At 38.5% G+C, this 22,662-nt stretch overlaps 1 protein-coding gene across 3 annotated transcripts in view; it reads right to left on the bottom strand.

Moving 5' to 3' along the window:
- SLC10A7 (solute carrier family 10 member 7) overlaps window positions 1-22,662 on the bottom strand; it is a 272,783-nt gene that overhangs the window by 63,260 nt on the left and 186,861 nt on the right. For all 3 annotated transcript variants that reach the window (XM_017881490.1, XM_017881491.1, XR_001887243.1), the window contains one exon: window positions 8,551-8,586. In XM_017881490.1, coding sequence (XP_017736979.1) covers window positions 8,551-8,586 — 36 coding nt within the window. Of the gene's footprint in view, window positions 1-8,550; window positions 8,587-22,662 lie in introns of those variants that run through there.

The following is a 22,662-nucleotide window of genomic DNA, read 5'->3' as shown; positions in this document are numbered from 1 at the left end:
GCTTCTTCATCTTAATTACCATCCTATACTACTTTTCAAGTTTTAGAATCTCCTTCAATATTCTCTATTATATGCTGCGGATAAAGACCATAATAACGGCTGCTAAACATAGTATTAGTGATAAACCACATCAAAGGAAAGCAAAGATACGCAAGTTTTTTAGTGATGTTGGACACAACAGAGAATCAGAACCACGCAAATGAAAAGAAAACTGAAGTAAGTATGAGATCCGTTGAGAAACACTGGAAGTTTCTATCTACCTTTTCATTCTCCTCACATTAAAAATTTTCTTTCAGTAGAAAATTTATTGCAAAAAATCTACTTCTATTTAATGAAATGTTTTCTATGTTAGTAATCTCCTTTGAAATATTATAACTGTGAAATAATTTCTAAGTTGAATTTTAATTATTTGTGCATATACCCTATTTTCCCTATTAAACCATAAGATCTTTAATGAAAGGACCAATGTCAGATTAATCTTTGTAGTATTCACAATACACAATAGGTCTCAATAAAAGGATGATTATTTTATTTAATATTATTAAAAAACTGTAATTTATTTTCATAGCAAATAAAAGGTAAGAGGTTATGAGTCAGGTTGAGTTCCTAACCTCCTAACCATTCATTTGTCATTTGAATCATTCTAATCATTCATTACTCATCTACTTTTCTATTGCCCTCCTTCCAATACATATTTATTGAATACTTGGCATTGAAGATAAGGTAATGAATAAGACATGCACAATTCCAATTCCTGGCCTATTAGAAGTTAAAATCTAGTGGACACTTGCCACTTGTACCATTGTTTCATAAGGAAGATTAATATGAAATTCCAAGTAATGACCTTATAAGTACAGTTTTTAAAGCTGGACAAGGCCTTAATTTATCCTCATAGACAGGAACTCCATGGACTGAGGAAGATACACTGACAAAATAAAGAACAATAATTTTTGCCCTTGCCTAAATGAGAGATATGTTATTAAGATAATTGAGGTAATGTATTTAAAGCACTCTGGGTCCATGATAATCTGAATGCTTCTGTGCCCCTAAAATTTGTATATTGAAATCCAAACCCCTGGGTGCTGGTATTTGGAGATAGGACTTTGGGAAGTGATTAGGTCCTGAGAGTGGAACCCATATGAATGAATTAGTGCTCTTATAAAAGAGGCCCTAGAGAGCTGCCTTGCCCTTTCCACCTTGTAAGGACACAGCAAAAAGCAGCCATCTATGACCCAGAAAGCAGGCCTTTCCCAGACACTGAATCTGCCTTCATCTTGGACTTCCCAGCCTCCAGAACTGTCAGAAATAAATTTCTATTGTTTATAAGCCACCCAGTTTGTGGTATTTTTTTACAGTAACCTGGATGAACTAAGACAGGATCTTAGTAGTAAAAAGTGATACTTCAGGGAAAGTCTCACTGCTCTCCCTGCTGGCCATGGTAAACATCAGACTCATTTACACACAAGATTATAAAATTATAGATTATGTATGGTTATAGAATCCTAAAGTTTTAAGTCTTAGGACTCAGCCCATGATTAAGATTTGAAGTAGTTGGCCAGCTGCTGCACTTCAGATGAGTGCTTTTGAGGAATCTTGATGTCCTCCTGGGATTCTTTTCTATTTTTCTCTACTACGTGTCAAATGTAACATTTGCATGGCTCTTTACAGTTTACAATATGCTTTCACAAAAATTAACTCATTTTATCTTATCATAATCTTCATTTTACAGAGGTAAAAACTGAGGCTAAGAAGGGTTAAAGAAAACCTACTTTTACATAACTAGTACTGGCTGCCAACTAAACCAGAATTTTATGTCTTTTCATCATACTGAGCTACCTCTCTACAAAGAGAGTGTGAGAGAAAGTGAACTCAGTTCCTTCAAAGTGGCTTCATAATAAAGAATATGTCTCTGAAGTTAGAGCATATAACAAGAAAATAGCAGTTTTAAAAATAGCTCCAACCCAACTTTTTGGACAGATGCATCCATTCATTTGTCCAACCATGCATTCACTTTCATTCAAAACATTCAAAACATTCAAAAAATGTTTTTGAGTGACTTCAACTATCAGGCACTATTTTGGGTATGGGGATTATGACAGTGACTAAAACAGATAGCGTCCCTGCTCTCTTGTGATGCTTACATTCTAGTTGGAGAACACAGATAAACAAATTAACAAATGACTAAGATGTCATGAGATAATAAATGCTAACAGGAATATATGATGGTTAATTTTAATGTATCAACTTGACTGAACTATGGGATGCCCAGAGAGCTGGTAAAACATTGTTTCTGGGTATATCTGTTTGGGTATGTCTGGAAGATATTAGCATTCAAATTAGTACACTGAGTAAAGAAGATTCACCCTCACCAATGGGGGCAAGTGTCATTCAATCCGCCGAGGGCCTGTATTGAACAAAAAGGCAGAAGTAGGGTGAATTTACACCTGTCTTGAGCTGGGACATCCAACTTGTCCTGTACTTGGACACTGGGACTCTGGGTTCTTGGGTCTTTTGGCTCCAGGACCTATACCAGTCACCACCCACAGCCTCTAGTTCTTAGGCCTTCAAACTCAGACTGGAGCTAAGAGTTATACTATTGGTTCCTTTGATTCTCAGGCCTTTGGCCTTGGACTGAATTACATCACTGGATTTTCTGTTTTCCCAGCTTCCGGATAGCAGATAGTGGGACTTCTAGGCTCCATAATTGCATGAGTCAATTCCCATAGTAAATCTCTCTCTCTAGGAGGCTACTATGCGCTAGAGCTCACTCCTTTTCTCCTGCTCAAGGACATGTGTCCATAAGCTCTCCCTTATTTTTTCTGTATCAGTTTTTCTCTCCATAACTGGGTTAATCCTACTCACACAAATGTGCTACTAATTTTCCCAATTTAAACAAAATCTTCTATTCATATTTTATTACTTTGTTAGTACACCATTTTCTGTACCCTTTACAGAAACATTTCTCCAAAAGAGTTATCAATTATCACTGTCTTTAAGTCTTCTTCCATTCTTTCCTCAACCCATCCAATCAGGCTTTCAACTACACAACTTTGATGAAATAGCTCTTGTTAAGGTCCCCAATGACCTCTGTCTTCTTAAAACCAATGGTCAATTCTGAAACTTCATTTTATTTGAACTATTAGCAGCAACTGAAGTAGTTGATCACTCTCCTCTTTTTTGAAATACATTCTCTGCTAAACTTCTAGGACACCAAAATTTCTCAGTGTTCCTCCTAAGCAAACTGGCCATTCCTTGGTCTACTTTGTGAATCTCTTACTATTGCAGTGTCCTAGCACTTGATCCTCTCATATCTTTCCTTTTTTATTATCACTTTCTTCCAGTCTAATTTAAAATCCATCTAGATGCTGACCTCTCCCAAATATATATCTCTAGTTAAGACCTCTTCCCTGAATTCCAGACTCATGTAGTCCATTGCTTACCTGATGTCTCTACTTAGATGTCTGAAAGTCAGTGGAATCCAAGTATCTCCTATGCTGAATTCTCCTTATGAGTTCCTTCAACCTGCTTAACCCTAAAGTCTTCCCTATCTTAGTAAATGGCCACTCTACACTTCCAGTTGCTCAGGACTGGAGTCACCTTTGCCTCTTCTCTTTCCCAAAAAAACCTTCATTCAATGTCTCAGTTCTACTTTCCACTTCTACTTACAACTACCTCCTACCAGATTTACTCAACCACTCTGGTCCAAGCTAACAGGATCACTTGCCATAATATCATTAGCTTTCTAACTGGTCTTCCTGCTTCCACCATGGTCCCCTTACAATCTGTTCTCAACCTAGCATCCAGAATCATCCTTTAAAAAAGTACAGCAGAACATGCTATTCCTTTTATCAAAACCCATTTAATGGTTTCCTGTCTCTCTCAAATTAAAATTCCAAGTCCTTACAAAGGACTTTAAGGTCCTAAATAATTTGTCCCCTGTTCTGTCTCTGACATCATCTTTATCTCCTCTCTCCCTTGTTCACTGTATTCCAGTCACACTGGCCACCCTGGTGTTTCTTAAGGATACTGGGTATACCCTCAGGACCTTTGCACTTAGTGTTCCCTCCACCTGGAATACTCTAACCCCAGAAGTCTCACTCCCTTATCTCTTCCAGGCCTTTGCTCAAGTATCATTTTCTCAGTGAATCTGAACTTGACCGTCCTATTTAAAATAGCAACCCTCTCTCCCATCCCAATCCAGTACTTCTTATTCCTCTACATTATTTTACTTTTGTATTCAGCACTTATCACCCATCTCACATGCTATATTTCTACTTATCTGTTGGTTGTTTCTTTCCACTAGTATTCTCAGAATGCTGTTTTGAGAGCAAAGACACAACTGTTTTGCTTATTGTTATATTCCCACACCCAGGACAGTGTCTGGCATGTAGAAATAACTCAGTATATATTATTGAATGAGTAATGAATAAGTTTAAATAACTTTTTTGAGGAATTCTGCTGTAAAAAGAGAGCACAGAAATGGAGTGCAGGTAGGATAAGGTGAGGTTTAATTTTAAGATGTGTAATATTACAGAATGCTTATATGCTAATAGAAATAATCCAGTAGAGAGAGAAAATGTGATAATATAGGAGAAAAAGGAATATCTGTATGAATCATATCATTAAGTAGGACATAAGAGATGACATAACTCAAAGAAATTCCTTTAGAGGGGAGAAAAGACAGTTTATCTATAGAAACAGGAAAAAAGGCGAAGAATATGGCTACAGATGCAAGTGGGTGGGATCACGTAAAATTTCTCTGATTGCTTATTTCGTCGTCAGCCAATTTCCTTTTGGCAATACTTGATATGAAAAAAGAGGCACTGGAGATTTGAGAGGCAAGGAGAAGGTGTGAAATGATCCTCGAGAGTGGAAGAGTGAATTAATTAAAGGAAAGTAGTAGAATTGCCAGGCTCACTTACATTTAGTTGTCATGAATTTCAAATGAGACCAGTCAGCATGGTAGTATTTTTGTTCCAGCAAGTTCAGGTACATATGCAGGAAGGTGTAGAGTTAGATTTCAGCAGAGTTAGTACTTTTCCAGGCAAATATGAAGCACTAGAGATGAGTAAGATTGTTGATGGTGCATGTAATAAAGGAATTATAATGATGGACCATGAGGTCTAGGCTGGGTAAGATGGGATGTGAGGGCATGGGGTGAGAGTTGGGGTATAGTTAGATGCATTGTAAAGGTGATAAAGTAAATGAATTGGCCATTCCAGTGAAGAACTTTTGGTTTGGGGAATAAATCATAAGGCAGGAGCTGTTAGTCAGAGAGGAAATTTGAAAATTGGATTATTGAGGGACGCAGTTATTGGCAATAACAAAGTGAAGGGCCTGGAGTAGTTGGCTGAGATAAAGTGGAGGGCAAGCTTGCTGGAGATGAGGTCAAGAATTTAGAGATCAGGGTATTGGAAGGACCAACTATGTGAATACTGAAAATACCAAGAATTTTTAAAGTATACTGTTAAAAAGAAAACAATGGGAAGATGCTAACATTTTTTCGGACTGATAGTGGCCTGGGGTTCTACCGATAATTACAACAAACAGGAGTAGCAGGTGGTATAGCTGTGTTGGCACAATCTTCAAAGGAACCAGGGTATTTTATGGAGAAGGCATGGGAAATGATCTGGAATTGGTAATGAGGTACAAGGAAGACACCTTCCCCCATTTCAAGGCTGTGGCAGAAACATGAATCATAGGACAGGTTTTGGTTGGAGCAAGAAAGTGAAGGAAATATTCTGAGAAAAGGTTGGGAATACAGCTGAGATTCCATCAGCAAAAATGGCCTTTGTTAGCTCTTATGCCTGAATATCCAGAAATTTCCATTTTTATAATATGATAAAATAAGACAATACTACTTCCAGGAGTCGTATTAGTTTCTTGGACTTCTATAACAAAGCCCCCAAACTGGGCAACTTAAAACAACAGAAATGTATTGCCTCATGGTTCTAGAAGCCGTAAATCCGAAATCAAGCAGAGCCATGTTCCCTATGAAATCTATAGGAGAGAATCCTTCATCTCCTTTATATTCTGATGCTTGCCAGCAATCTTTGTTATTTCTTGGCTTGTGGGTGTATCACTTTAATGTCTGCCTCCATCACCACATAGAATTCTACCTGTGTGTCTCTGCCTTCTCTTCTTGTTCTTATAAGGACATCAATCGTATCGGATTCAGGGTCCACCCTATTCCAGTATGTCCTCATCTTAACTAATAACTTTTGTAATTACCTTATTTCCAAACAAGACCACATTCTGATGTACTTGGAGTCAAAACCTCAACATATCTTTTTGGAGGAAACAATTCAACTCACAACAGGGGCACTGAGAAAAACAGTACACCGTTTATGGAATGTGTTCATATATATACATTTGTAAGAGATGGGTCTCCATATTTTGCCCAGGATAGTCTTGAACTGCTGGGCTCAAGTGATCCTCACACCTTTTCCTATCAAAGTGCTGGGATTGTAGGTATGAGTCACCACATGCAGTCTTTGTTCACATTTTAAGTCATTCAGGTTCTTGTTCAGTTACTTGCTTAGTAACTGAGTTCTTGCTCAGTTACTTGCTCAGTAAATGAGGCCTGGTAACCCAAATGGTTAAGACATTTCCATTGTTTATAAAATGCATGACAACCTAAACAGAGAAAATGTGTTATATGCTATGCATATGATATAAAGTCATAATACCATATGTATCTAATGATGTGTGTGATAATGCCACTGAACCTACTGGGATAGCCCCGTTGACTCAGAAGGGAAGCACTAAACTTTTACATTGAGGGTCTTGGCAAGTCTTTCATTATTCTTGTAGCTCTATAATTTTAGAATGTTGAACGTTACAACTAAAGCTCCTGAGCCTATGGATCTGTGAGTAGGGGAAAGCTTGTAATAAAGTGATGCCACAATTTTTATCAGCATGTTACCATACAGATATGGAAAGGAGGGCAAGAAAATTACTCTTTGGTTCTTTAATTACAAGTCAAAAAAGGGTCTCAGAGATTCCAACCTCTGAGATACTCCAAAGTGTTACATCCTAGGCCTCAGCCACCTAGTTGTGGCTGTAACATCTCCCCTGCTCTTCTTAAATGAGTTACAAGAGTAAGAGATGTCACTCTTCCACAACAGAGAAAACCTAGGTGATGCAGCCATTTATTGTGCATTTACCAGATGCTGAGCTCTATACCAGTCCCTTGATCTACTGCGAGTAGGGACCTCAGATAGGCCTGCATCCTGTGCCCACCACGGGCTGCATTTGGGAAACTGTCCTGTGATCCCAGGTCTTGGAAATAAACAAATGGATGATTCCAGTTTCTCACATCTAGTAGCAGGTAGTTACATAATAAGTCTTTTCTTCCAAATTAATGCAAATAGTCTCTTTAGTTTCACTTTGACTAACTGCAAATTCTGCATTGGTGGAGTCCATGTCAATGAAGTTTGTTATGCTGAGGAAAGTGATCTGATTATTTGACTCTTCTTACCTTGTCAGAATGGAGCCAGCATTTCAAAAGGGAGAGTAAGGCTGAGGTTTGTTACTTGAAGGTAATGTCTTTCATGAAAGATGCGAAATCCAACTGTTTAGTAGTATATCTATCCCTCCCTATTTCCTACTCAGCGGGTAAGAAATGAAGTCCCTCATTCTATTACTCTAATTGAATTCCAACTTGGGTAATTACACTATAATTAAATAAATTTTCCCCACAGTTTTAATTCACTGATAAATAGTGTTAGTCAAACAGCTACATTACATTCCCAGAAACACATCCCCACTACATTTCAGTGATAAGCAGAGTGATTTATATTTGGAAGATGTGTGTATGAAAACATGCACAGTTCATAAAGTATTTTAGGTATCATTCATGATTACATATGCTTTGCTCAGCATGAGATAACATTAATTTCTATTATAATCTTTCATCTAATTTCTCATATGCTTACTGCCAAAAGAAATAAGACAGCTAATTAGCATTTCTTGTTTTCAGAACGGTTTTGTTTAGTTAACTAGAAGCCCGTATTGATTTGTATTTTTAATTTTTAAAGCACCTTTCATTATCTCTGGGTGATAGAAAGGAGGAGATGTTACTTCCCATTCTACAGATGGAAAAAATTGAGGCAGCCTTTCCCAAGGGGAGGAAGCTAGTTGTCATCAGTACCAGCCTAGGAACCCAAGCTTCCTCTGATCCCCTGGACCTAGGGCTCTTTCTGTTAAACACTATCAAACACTGGGTCACTATCAATCACTTTAGTTTTACTAATGAGAAAATAAAGAGTAGAGTAGCTGTAACCTGTGTCATGGGGTCATTTATTTGTAATATAATGATTTAGCCAGGAGCTGGAGGCCTAATGACTGGGTCCTGATGCTGTTCTTGGATCATGAAATTATGAAGCTTCTTCATATCTGAATATTATTATGTGGTACAGCTAAACTGGAATAACAATTCAAAATATGGTACAAAATAATTCAAATCTCATTTTTGTTCTAATGATCTTTCTTAAAGCATTGTAGATAGCTTTTAATAAAAGATATTAAAGACAACATCAAAATACTCACAAAAAGCAGCAGGAGCAGGGGTGTTATAACAATGCCCTGAAAGAAATAAAAGAGAGGATGATCATTTATCAGAAAGCAGGACACTTTCTTTGCCGTTTTAAACTCTGAGGCATGGGAGTGCTTATCTTCTCACTGCTGTTTGATAAAATCTAGGCGATAAAGAGGGGAGGGTCCCAATCTTAGCTTTCTCTTCCATAATACCTTAACATCTCTATTACAATTATTTGTATTTGGCATCATCAAAGTACAACCACCAATCTGCCTTAGGTTCATCTTTCCTTTTGTAAAGCTAAATTCCCTTCCACATTGCACATGGATCACACAGATAGAAGCTGGTGGCTGGCAAGCTTCCTCATTCCAAGGCTTTCAACTCTAACTTGGATAAAATGCCCCTTTTTGAGAGAAGACAGGTGGTTTAGTCCCAGTTGGGGTCCTCTCCTGAGCAAAGACCACGTCAGTTGTGATGAATGAGATGTCGTGATTTTGTAATGTGAACTGATCTCCCCTAGGAAATGAGCTGGGATCTCAAAACTCATTTCACTTGATTAGACTTCATGTCTCCATGGTGGAAGGCAAGTCTTTCATCTAATTCAGCCACATAGGACCACCTCGGTCCTTCTGCCTCCCCTAGGCAGAAATGAGCAAAAGATTTGTTTTCTTCAATGACAGGGAACAGTTTGAGGCTGTTGCAATGAAGCAGAATACCAGCTTTTAGGTTTCTTGAAGGCAAACACTTTAAAACTAAGTGTTTGAGTTGGGAGTTGAAATGACAGGCTTCAGTTTTGGAGCAGCAGATGATTATTTGCCCGTCTTAGTTTTCCTTTATCTCTCAACACTTCATTATGATTTATACAAGAAAAGCATTTCAGATTTTATTAATGAATTCTACTTGGAATTTTAAAATCTCAGAGAATCTGAGGTTGTGCATGCCTAAGAGAGAAAAGAGAGAGAGAGAGACAGACACACACACACACACACACACACACACACACAGAGAGAGAGAGAGAGAGAGAGAAAGAGAGAGAGAGATAGAGAGACTGATAGACAGAGGTACTATACCCAGACAGTGTCCAAGATCCAGATCTGGGACTACTTCATTACTTTTGGAAGAAAAACAGTCCTTTTTTATCCTTTTTGTATTTACATGAAAGTCCCTGTGTCATAACAGCCACTCAATTGTTTTGCATGTGGCCCAGGAGGGACTGGCTTACCTTAAATGAACAATGCTACCATGTCTTTCTTGGGCATATATACATGTGAATATCCATAGACTTGTTTTATTATTAAACAATAGAATGAATGTTTTTTATTGTGCACACTTTTGCAACTGGCCAAAGAGAATACAATATTTTAATCTAAGAATCACTTTAAATCCAACTTATTAAAATAGGTAGGTATTGTGGCCTATCAACTCCATTGGTATCTATGAAACAGGTTCTCATTAACACATTTAGGAGAGCCAGATGTGCTAAATAACAAACAATTGATAACTTAGAAGGGCTACTGTCCTTCAATGACCTGTACTAAGTTCAGACTTTAGGAGGAATTCCAAACTTTAAAGGGCCACATGAAAATGAAAATATCTGGCTGACTCAGTCTATTCCCCCATGGGAGGCATGCAATTTCAAGCAGATTTGTTTAAACACATAATTAAACATCCACTTATATACTGGGTACTGGGCTCATCCAGGAGATTCAAGAATGAGTACAACATGGTCCCCATGCTTAAACGCTTATAATCCAGTAGAGGACACTGATCTATAAACAAGGTTCAATATAGAGTGCTAGAACTGCTGCAACTGGCGCTGCCACAACTACCGGTGCGCATTGTCCAGGGGCCTGAGGAGTGATACCCCCCACCTCTGTGCCACTGCATCTAGCACCCATGTGCACCACTGGGGGGCCTGAGAATAGCCCCACTCTGCCTGCACTGGCACACGTGCACATCATCTGAGGGTCTGGAGATCGACATGTGCCACCCACTGGTATCTGCAGGCACCATCTGCAGACCAGAGGTCAGGCCAGCCCCACCTGCCACCAGTGCACTAGCACTTCTGCACATGGGGCCTAGGGATTGACCACCCTGCCCGCTGCCGCTGCCACCGGCACCTGTGCCACCATGTGGAGGCCTCAAGAGGAAGCCCACCTGACCTGTTGTCTCCACTACCAGCACCAACCATTAGACCTCAAGGGGACTAAGACTAGGCCTCGCTTAGCGCTGCTGCCACCTGCACAAGGTCATCTGACAAACCTGGGGATTATCCCATCGCCTCCCGTCCAGCCACCCATGTGCACCATGTGGGGGCCTGAGGACGGGCTCCGTGTGTGCCCTAATGTTTGTTGTCTGGGGTCCTTGGGATTGACCCACACTTCCTTATCACCACTGGTCCTTGTGTGGACCATTGGGAGGCCTGAGGCCTCTCTCACCTGCCATTGCAGGCACCAGTGCCTGTGGACAACATTCCAGGGCCTGGGAATTAATCTGCCCCACCTACTGCTGCTGACACCTGTTTGCATCATTGGTGGGCCTTAGGAGAAGCTGTCCCTCTTTTACCACTGCTGCTGCCAGCACCCATGCATAGTGTCGGCACCAACTCTGCCCACTACTGCCAGCACCTATGCAAACCATCCAGGGCCTAAGGGCATGTCCACACTGCACTCCACCACCACCTCTGGGGTCCATGGACTGGACTGTCTGGAGTCCCTATCCCTAAAAATGCCTCATGACAGCCTCCACTAACAACCACAACAGACACCACTGAGCTGATTACAGCTGAAGAAATACAAAGACTACATTACTGTGCCCATCCAGAATCAAAGCCAAGGCAACCTACCAAACCAACTATAGATACATCTATAGGAAAAAGTCTTTCCCTACTAAAGTCAGTCCATAAAATTGGAAGAAGCAACTGTTATGCCAGATGTGCAGTAAGGACAAAAAAAAATATGAAAAAGCAAGAAAACATGACACCTTCAAAGGAATGCAACAATTCTCTGGTAACAGATCCAAAGCAGAAGGAAATTTATGAAATGCCTGAAAAAAATTCAACATAATGATATTAAAGAAAATCAGTGAGATAGAAGAGTGTTGTTATCCACAGGTTTTCCTCCCTGAATACTTCTAATGGATAGTCACCAATACATGATAGTTTCTTTGTAGCTCTTCCAAGGACTTATGATATTTGTTCCCAAAATAGTAAAAATTTCATAGCAAATAGGAAGTATTTGCTAATTCTGGATTTAATATTCCTTCTTATTTTCTCAAGAATAGCTGTTCAAGTTCATTACGAGTGAGTCACTGTATAATGCTGAAACCTACTTTTCAGTTGTATTAGGAAGTGAGTCAGCCAGGAGGCATTCACTTTGAGAAGAGCACCGTAATTTTTAGTAAAGTCATCACAATTATTATTAAAATAATAAAAACTAACATTTATGTAGTACTTACGTTCGATATTGGACCAAGGACTTTAGGTATGTTATTTTATGTAATCCTCACAACAACTCTCTGACATAGGTACTATTATTATATTATCCCATCTACTAGGTAAGAATGTTGAGCCTCAGAGAGACCGACTGAAGTAGGAAGAAGCAATGCCAGGAATTGAACCTCCCATTGGCTCCAGAGCCTGTGCTCTTGAACAGTGTAAATAAAACCTTTGCAATGTTAAGCTATTTCCTCAGGGTTGTATTTTAAGAGTTAATCTGAAAGGAGCTTCAGGCTCAGTATGTCTTTTTGATGACATAAAACAAATTGAGAGGTAAGCCTTCATGTCATATGGCAGACACATTTTTTTAGAGTCAAGATTTTGCAAATATCAGTGGTAAAAAGGGTGAGCTAAACATTCTAACTGCATCAGCAAAAATCATTGAAAACTAGAAAATTAAATAAACATGTTATTTTCTTTTGAGTATATGCAGCTCAATTTAATTATTTCTCTTTTCTCTTTCTTAAGTAAATTCTCCTGAAAATGGATAAAACCAAAGCAGTAGGAGATAAGCACTTCTAGCAAAAGATGTTACCTCCTCCTTGCAGATTCAAGATCAAGGTATAATTTTAGCATCCTTGCAATTGGGATGGTGTATAAAGCTTTCTGATTGCAACACTTGAAGAAGTCAAGTCACAAACTGACTGGCTTTCATTGTCTCCTGAAAAAACTTTCAGAAAATCCATTTACACTTCAGATGTGAATGACTAGGTGAATGTATTTCAATGACTTTAGTGGAAAGAAAAAGCGTGTTAAATCTTAGATACAGATTTAGTTGCATCAAAATACTAACAAAAAGCCCCAAATAACAACAAGACAACAAAACTGTTAACGTGCTTCTCTCATCTATAGGACTTGCAAAGAAAGGCAAAAGTAAAGTGAAATTATGAAATTTTTGAAATAGAAAATGTTATCAAGAGGTTTTGTTGCAACAACTACAAAGATCACACAGATACTAAAATTGACTTTTTAGATTTGTCTCCAGGATACTGCATTAACTCAGTTTTCACAGAATAAAGAATATAAGTTTTGAAAGGGATCTGAGAGATACCCTGGTCTAGTCCTCATCTAAAGTGTGAACCCCTGTCTCTGTCTCCCTCATGTCCTTATATAATGCTGAAAGCTACTTTTCAGTTGCATTAGGAAATGAGTCAGCCATGATGCATTCATTCTGACAAGAGCACCATAATTAAGTTTTGGGGAAGTCATCGCAATTATTATTAAAATAATAAAAGTTAACATTTATGCAGTACTTATGCTGCATACTGTATTAAGGACTTTTGTGTTATTTTATGTAATCCTCACAATTCTATGAAGTAGGACAGCATTATATAAGGATGGGAACTGTGATGGCTTGGCCTTTGTCAGAGAATCTCCCAGAGAGAAGATACCCTTGCTCTTCAGCCAAACAGTGGCCCGGCTGAAGCTTTCTCACGAGGAGAAAACTCTTATACTGCTCCCAAACCACTACCACTGCTGCTCTGTCTTCCCCTTGAAGCAGTTTAGGGCAAGCCTCACCCTCCTTCCTGGTGATGGCTTTTTAAATGATGCTCCCGAATGGTGTAAATAAAATCGATGCCTTCTTCAGCTACTTCCTCAGGGTTATATTTTAAGAGTAATGTTGAAGTTAGCATTTTAGCCCCTACAGTAAGTTTTCTCTAGGACAAAAGTCCTCAGTTCCTCCACTGTTCCTCTTAGGGCAGGGTTCTGAGCTTTCTCTTGGACATACACTCACCCAGATAAATTTAAGGGTCCACATTTATGGGTCAGTCTCACTTATTAACAATTGACCAAAACTTGGAAATGAGGCAACAAGAGGACAGCATGTCCCTTTAATGTCATCTTGGAGTATTATCTATCAGCCAATACAAGGTTTACTTAACCACTTTTGTTTGATTTCTATTTACTATTGGTTAAGACCCTGACTATAAAATTATGTGTTAACTTAACCGAGTTTTGTTCAGTAGTGATGGAAATGATTTCTGTCTAGAAGAAAAATAACCACAATAATTACGGTTTTATTGCCCTGTAGGCATTGGCCAGTTTTGTCTCTAATTCAGCATACTTATTTCAGTATGCTTTTCTAATGGCCTGGGTAACCCCCATTTTTATAATCTCTCCAGAACTAGCTTCACCACCCTGATGGTTTCCTCATTATTCAGTTAAATAAATGTTTGACATGTGTTCATTCTGTATGTGTAAGAAAGTCATGTTTTTAACTTTTTGAGAATTATACTTTGACAACTCCTTTCTTCTGAATTTGTATTAATGGAAATATCATTTTAAAAAAAGATTACTGTCAACCTAAACCTCCAGGCTATCTTCACCTTTTGTCCTGTGGTCAGTATATAGTGATATCTTAAACAGTTAGTGAAAAGTTCATTCTTCAAGAACAAAATGATATCAAACCAACATTTAATGAGCGAGACTGGTCAACAAATCCTAAGCAACAAATTATAAAGAGGTGGTATAGGGAATTCTGGACATATCTAAATTCCAACAAAATAGTCAGGGTATATAGTCTCCAAAGAATATGACATTATAAGCATGAATGTCAAGATATATAACTGAGAAAACTTTTAGAAAAAAAGAAAGAGACATTAGGAGCCTAGGGAAGGGTAGTTAGAAAGAAAGTGTTGGTGGACTGGTGAGCGAGAGCCTCTTTCCTCTCCTCTGACTATACTTTCCCCTTTACAACTAGACCTTCACAGACTAAGGACCTTAATATGCCCAAATCAAACATTTAGCAGTTATGGTCTAGCAGCTGACATGAGCATGCTGGTTTGTTTATTAGGCATAGTATACTATAGTGAAGATAGAGGCATCAGACTATTTGAGTTGGATAATAATAGCCACTGAAATTGTCCAGTTAATTCTCTCTAGTCTGAGACCACGTGCTATAATTTGGATCTGTGTCCCCACCCATATCTCATATTGAGTTGTAATCTCCAATGGTGGTTGTGGAGCCTGGTGGGAGGTGATTTGATTGCGGGGGTGGATCCTTCATGAATTGTTTAGCACCATCCCCTTGGTGTTATTTTCATCATAGTGAGTTCTCATGAGATCTGGTTGTTTAAAAGTGTGTAGCACCTCCTACCTTGCTCACTGTCTTGCTCATGCTTTCACCAGGTGAAGCGCCTGCTCCTGCTTTGCCTTCCACCATGAGTAAATGCTCCCTGAGGCCTCCCCAGAAGCAGAGGCCATCATGCTTCCTGTACAGCCTGCAGAACTGTGAGCCAATTAAGCCTCTTTTCTTTATAAATGACCCAGTCTCAGGTATTTCTTTATAGCAATGCAAGGACAGAATAATACACCATGCTCGTCAAGAAAACTTTTAGTAATAATTTTGTTTTCCAAGTAGCATTTCTGACAGGAAGAGAGCACACTGACTAGTAGACATCGGTCTCCTGGAACATAACCACACTAAGGTGTGCTGATGACATTTCTGGATATGTAAAGATATGGACCTATTCCTGGATTGTGGTGATCCCATTAAAGCAATGTCACCCAGTGAGGCCTTACAGGAATGGCAGCTGGCTTGTCCTAACAACATTACATTTAATTAAGCAAACATTTATTGAGTACTACGTATCACACATCACTGGTGCTGAGGGGAAAAGGTGAATATATGGTTTATGTCATAACAGTTTATGCCATAAATAGTTCCCACCAGAGAAAGCAGTTCTACCTTGTTCTTCTCTAACTTTAACACTTTGATCAAAAAATACCTCTATCATCTTATCTTCAAAAAAGTGTGGTGTTTTTTCAGGCCAAAATTAAGGATCTTATACACTTAAATTAAACATTAGCTTATTAGATTTGGCCTATGATCTTTTCAGATTTTGATTTGTCACTGACACATTCAACATATACCTACTTAGTGACTACCATGCCAGACCCTATTAGATGATGAGACACAGAGGCGAATGACACATACACAATCAATGACCTCAACCTTTTTTAGAGAAGACAGTTAAGCAGTTACAATAAAATGATAACGTTCAAAATGAACATTACAGTGAGCTATGAGAGTGCTTAATAGGGAGGTGAAAGCAATTAAGATGAGAACTGAAAGAAGAAAAGGAGTTAGCCAAGCAAAGGAGTCAGAACAGAAGAAGTGGAGGGAGAGGAAACACAGGCAGAGGGGAGAGACTGTAAAGGCACTGAAGGCAAGAAGAACACATAGAAACTGAAAGCGAAGAGCAGAATGTGAGGGGTGCAGCTGTGAGAGATGAAGTTAAAAGACAGATGAATCAGAAAGGCCTATTAATCCATGGTACGGAGTTTGGGCTTTACTTCAAAGCAAGAGGAAGCCACTGGAAGAGTTTATGCAGCCATGGGTGTGGGGAGGGGCAATGGCACTGGCACGGTGCTCTCTGTGGTTAGGTAAAAATCACTTCTACTTTAGAGAAGACACTAAAGCAGAAGAAGATCAGAGGGAGGCAGGCTAAGCAGGAGGCTATTCAGGACTCCAGGCAGAAGTTGATCTGGGCTAAGGCAATGGGATCTTAGTCATCAAGATGGACCAACAGAACAGATTCAAAACGTATTTGAAAACTAGATTAGTAGACTGTTCAATTAAGTTTGTGGGGAGAGTGTCAAAACAGAAGGAAGAACAGTTTCTTAGTTTTCTAAGTGATTCTTAACCAAACAGGAGATCATAGAGCCAATTACTGAGCCAGAGTGGAACTGGGGATGCACAGATCCATTTATCTTGGGAAAGATGATGAGTTTCAGGTATCTGCAAGGCCTCCAACTAGAGATACTGTAATAGCTGGATTTATGAGACTGAAACTCAGAATAGGGTCTGGACAGTGAAAAGAGCTGAGTAGTCCTCAGTGTACAGCTTGGTGTGGTGATTTACTGCTACAGAAAATAGGTTAAGAAATGTAGACTATAGATTGAAGCTTATTGAAGGCCTAGATGAAAATAATTTCAATAGATGACTAGCGTGAAAGTTAAATTGGAGTACATGGAGGACTGAGAAAGAAGAGGGAAAAGTGAGGCAATTTGGACAACTCTTTCAAGAAGTATAGCTGTAAAGAGGAGGAGATAAACAACAACAGTAATGTAAGAAGAATTAAAGTGTGGTAAATGGAGTTCGTTGTTTTTGGTTTTGTTGTTTGCTTTGTTTTGAAAGAATCTTAAGGATTCTTAAAATTCATAGAAAAGAGGCAAAAGAGGGTCACGGGAATAGAGATTTAGTAAAGAGAAGGAATTTTACCTATTGCAACTAAACAGGCAGCAGGGAAGGAGCCCTAGCACACAGCTAGAGGGTTTAACTTGTAGGACAGCAGAAGGTGGGTATCTCTTTATTGTAAAAGAAGAGCAGAGGTTATAGTAGGTACAGATGAACATAGACTTGAATGCTTGATGTTGGAAAGTTGAAGACATTTTCATGTAAGAGCTTCTCTTTTCTCTATTTTGTAGAACATGAAGGATTTTACTAAAATGAGGGGAAGATGGGTGCAGAGGAAGGGGAAAGTCAGTGATTGGGAACCTGTGTTATGACTATTGGGACAGAGTCTAAGATGGTGAAGGGTCTGAAATTACCACACTTTCAAGACGACAAGTTGGTCTGCCACACATTCAAGTATGCTGGCAGAAGACTCAAGAGTCCTGGATCAGAGCCAAAGGATTTTACCACTCACAGAACAGCAAGCAGCCGAAGCATGATGTTGGTGACGTTTCCCCTTGTCCCCAAGTCAAGGAGGTGATGCACATGGGCTTGAATGGATGCCTGCAGAAGCAGTGGACTGCATTCCAGGAAAGGAATACTGAGCTTAAGCAACCTGAATCTTTTATAACAGGCATAAAGCAAAGCTGCGCTTTGTTCCAGAGTTGAGAACAAAGGGTAGTCAGTGCCTCTGCGGACAAAATGTATAGAAATGTGAGACACAGAAAGAACTGTCGCCCAACAGAGGACCTGTCCCGCAGACCAACCCAGTTGATATTGGTCATCTAAACACAAGAGTTATCAAGCCCATTATTGCTCCCATCAAATACCACTACTGAGCTAATATTCCCATACAAGGAAATGAAAATCAGATAATCATTTTGGAATGGCCAGAAAAACTTCTCTCCAACATGACATTGATCGCCTAACACTTCATGAACACTATCATTTAAACAAGATGCTAACCAACTGAAGTGACTTCCAACTCATAATTTACTCTCTTTCTTTTCTTAAAATGGGTGAATCTGCTAAATGTCTTTTTGAAATCTAGATCCTCACTAGACTGAAATGTGATTTAAGCACCAGCAACATTGGTTTCACCTGGAAGCTTGTAAAGAACTAGCTGAATATCAGACTCCGCCCCAGAACTACTGTCATAATCTGCATCTTAGCAAGATCCCCAGATAATTTGTAGGCACATAAAAATGTTAAAAAATGGATTTAGATTCTAGAGCAGAGGTGGGCAAACTTTTTCTGTGTAAGGCCAAATAATAATTATTTTAGTCTTTGCAGGGATTCTTCTGCAATTACTCAACTCTGCTATTGTACCTGGATAGTAGCCAAAGACAATAGGTAAACAAATTGGCGTGATAAGATTTGCCCCAGGGCCATAGTTTGCAGATCCCTGCTCTGAAGTATTGCTTTGAATTAGAAATTATATTTCAAACAGAAATAAGTGTAACAAACTTGTTTTTAATAACTTGGCTTTGAGTGAACCCACACTGGCTTCTAAAAATCACACTATGTTCCTTTGTAACTCCTTATAACCCACACTATTTAATGACCCATTCTTTAATTTTTCTTTAGACTGATATCAAAATTACTAGTTAATAGTGTATAAAATCCACTTTCTTCCTCTTTTTGGTATTTGCAGTGATGTTTGCACATTCCCAGCAGCTGTTGATTCTGCTCTTTCTCTTTATGATTTGTCAAAGATAGTGATTCAGAAATCTCAAATGTCAGTTTTCTCAGGACCCTATGATGTAATTTGTCTGGGCCAGCAGATAGTCTGCCTGTCTTGGACCTGCTTTCCTTTGCCAATATTTACTTTACCATTTCTAATCTAAAGTTGGTTCTCCTTTACAAGAATAATGGAAGCAAAGGGATGGGGATCAATGCAGAGGGGAAAATTAAAGATGCTGAATAGCAGACGGAATGTGTGGGGTTTAGGGCTCCAATATCTAGAGCTATATAAAAGAGGACAGACAAATACAAGAACACAAAAGTGGAATAATATGTACATTGCTGATTAGAACTAACATAGTGATATATGTTAAAGATAAAAAACAGCGTTCAAACTCATGACTTCTCTTTTCGTTTTTTACTGAAAACCAAATCTTCAGGCTACGTAATCTCATAGAACTGTAATATATTAACTTGGCTTTTTCTATCCAGGTTAAGAGTAACAAAACCAATTTGAAATTTGATTACAGCCCAGAGCAACATAGATGTGGGAACTTTCTAGCATTTTCCAAAAGATTTTCATGTAAGCATCTTCTAAGTTTTAGATTTAACATGTAATAAATAATTTTCTAAAGAAGTTTCTTAAAAATGCTTATTTGCAGAGTATATATTAGACCAAGGAGGAAGCAAAAGGAAACTAAATCAAAATTTATTTTTTGAAGACTAGATTATAAAGACATAAGCTTTCATAGTGAAAGTAAGACCTACCAGAGCTCACTTTGGCCTGCATGCCTCCACCATGGACACACAGCTGCAATCTGAGGTTGCAGTTTTACTTTCCCTGAGAACACATGGAGCAGCCGATCATTAGTAGCACCGCAAACATTACACACAAGACGCACAGCTCTCTTAAAATGTCAAGAGGGTCGTTTCACATTATCCAATCGTCAGTCAAAGTTCCTATGGCTTGAATATTATGCACAGGAGCTTGTAGTATTTCTTGCTTTAGAATCATGGTTCAGTTGATATAAAATACCACAATCATAAAAACAGACAATATTTATTGAGGTATATTATGTACTAGGAACTGTGCTAAGTACATTACAAACATTATCTAATTTAAAATTCTGGTAAGTAAATTGATTATCCTAATTTTATAGGTGAGAATAAAAAAGAGGCTTATAGAGACTAAGCTAAGGAAGTGTTAGAAGACAGAACTCAGCAAAAGGAATAAAAACAAAAATTGAGAGATCAGGAGATGGTCTGAGTTGTTAAAAAGAAAAAAAATGTGCAAAGGAGGAAGTAGAAAATTTAAAAGAAAAAGGTATTTAGGAAACAGACTGTAGAAAATTAATGTAAAATACATAATATTAATCAAAATTAGGGTCAACGATTACATATATAACTTGCCAATGGTGTTGGAATACATGAAAATAAGGCACTAAGTAACTCTCTTAGGTCACTAGAGTGAAACTGGATGTTTTTTCCCACTGGTTTAAAAGATTTAATGTGTATCTGCCATTCTGCTCATTGATGTCTGTAACATGACAGTGCCTGGCAAATACTAGGCATGCAATATTTTTTTTTGCTGAATGAAAGAACAAATGAATAGATGAATGTGTGTCCATAAATGTTTCTCTCAGGGAGCAGCATATCCATTTGATAAGAAACACACACACTTTCTGAAATGCTTTAAAACCCTTGTGTTTGTAATAATAATGAGACTAGCTGACATTTATTGAATGTCTACTGTGAATGAATGTCAGCAACTGTTCTATGCTCTTTATATTTACTCACTCATTTGGTCCTCACAACAAACCTATGAGAAAGATGACACTATAATTCTCATTTTACAGAGGAGAAAATTGAGGTGCATAGACAAGGAATTGTTCAGAATTCCCAAGCAGTAAATGGCAGAATGGGAAGCAAGTCATGCAGTCTGGTTCCAGAATCCAAGATCTTTACCATTGTGTTTATATCCTGGATAAGAGTTCTTTAAGAATTTAGAGAAATCAAAGAATTCTAGCTGAAAGAGACACTAGGAATATGTGTTACCTCACTTTACAAATGGCAAAGTTGAGGCCCAAGGAGGCAGTGTCTCTCACTCTTGGGTGCAGAGTTAGTGGAAACACAAGTAGTAGCACTTTAGTGTCTCAAATTCCCTGCCCAATTCTTTATTTCTGATACCACACTGCCTCCTACAAACCACTTGAGTAGAACAAAGCTCACATATGGAAGATCTGAAAGCAGTTACTCAGCACTATATTATTCACCATACATATAAAGCAAAACAAAACAAAAACACATAGATGATAAAATTAGAACAGATTAGAGGAAGGTTTTTAAAAGAGATTAGATCTTGAAATAGGCACTTTCACCCTTACCCTAAAAGGCCCATGAATTACCAACAAGGCATTGGGAGAACATTTTTGAAAAAGCAAGGCAGAGACGTGGAAGTGGAGGAGGGGACAGTATGAAGCTCAATGAGGACAGAGAAAGGAGGCAATGGAAAGTGACTTGCAAGAGATTTGGGGAAGGGGCTTCTCATGTAGGTTCCTGAATGTTAAAATAAACTTCTAAAATAATTAAAAATTGATTCTCTTTTAAACAAGACACTTAGAATAATGGTTTAATCAAAATCACTATTCAGATTTATAAAAGAACTTTAACATAAACAAACAAAACACCCAGACCATGTCTACACATGTGAAATGAATGGGTTTGGCACAGCTCATCTATTCCTTTTGGATGTGTCTACATGACGGCACACACTGCTGTTAGATCTAGCTGTGACGATCAATACTGAGTATAAGATGGACAAAATGAATGGAGACAGCTGCACTCCACTTGCCTTGTTTCATATATCAATGATCTGATTCACTCTGGTTTTTATAATATTCCTTAGCTAGAGCCATTCCTACAGCTTAGAAAACTGGCCCTGAACTTTGTGACTCAGAAAGGCTTCAGTTAGGAGAAGGAGGTGGATTAACCAATGGTCCTAAGAAAGATTTGCACCTCACACGAGCATCATTGGTCCACAAATCCTCCTGCTACCCCCAACACAAAGAGGCAGTAGGATATGGGTACGTAATTGCTTCTTTCCCCATCTACCTCCCAGCGCTGAAACCAATTTTAAACAGGTTTCTCCTTAATAACATGTTTATTTATTTTTTTCTTCAAGCCTAATCTACCAGATAAGGCATTTCTTCTCATATCCTCACTTCTACTGAGATGTTTTCCTGCATTTTTGTAGTTTCATTTGTCTTTTTGTTTTTGTTTTTTTTGTTTTTTTAATTTTACTTTAAGTTCCAGGATACATGTGCACGACATGCAGGTTTGTTACATAGGTATACATGTGTCATGGTGGTTTGCTGCATCTATCAACCATCGTCTAGGTTTTAAGCCCCTCATGCATTAGATATTTGTCCTAAGGCTCTCCCTCCCCTTGTCCCCCACCCCAACAGGTCCTGGTGTGTGAAAACATGTTTATTTTTATTAAATATCAGTAGCTGCTTCTTTCCCTATCTACCTCTCACCACTGACACCAATTTTAAACAGGTTTCTCCTTAATAACATGTTTATTTTTATTAAATATCAGGGGGTAGGAGAAGAAAACATATACCATGTGATTGGGGTCTTAACAACCTAGAGATGTATCCTAGACTCCGAACCTGTCTAGAGCAGTGCTCTCCAAAGCCTGATGGAACTCTCAAGGGCAGAAGGAAAGGCAGTAATAGCAAAAGGAAGAACACTGTCTTATCAGTTTAT

Source organism: Rhinopithecus bieti, unplaced genomic scaffold (genome assembly GCF_001698545.2).
Source record: "Rhinopithecus bieti isolate Rb0 unplaced genomic scaffold, ASM169854v2 scaffold_12478, whole genome shotgun sequence".
NCBI classification, from domain to species: Eukaryota; Metazoa; Chordata; class Mammalia; order Primates; family Cercopithecidae; genus Rhinopithecus; species Rhinopithecus bieti.
Note: the sequence above shows the minus strand (reverse complement) of the source record. Positions and strands in the feature narration are given on the sequence as shown.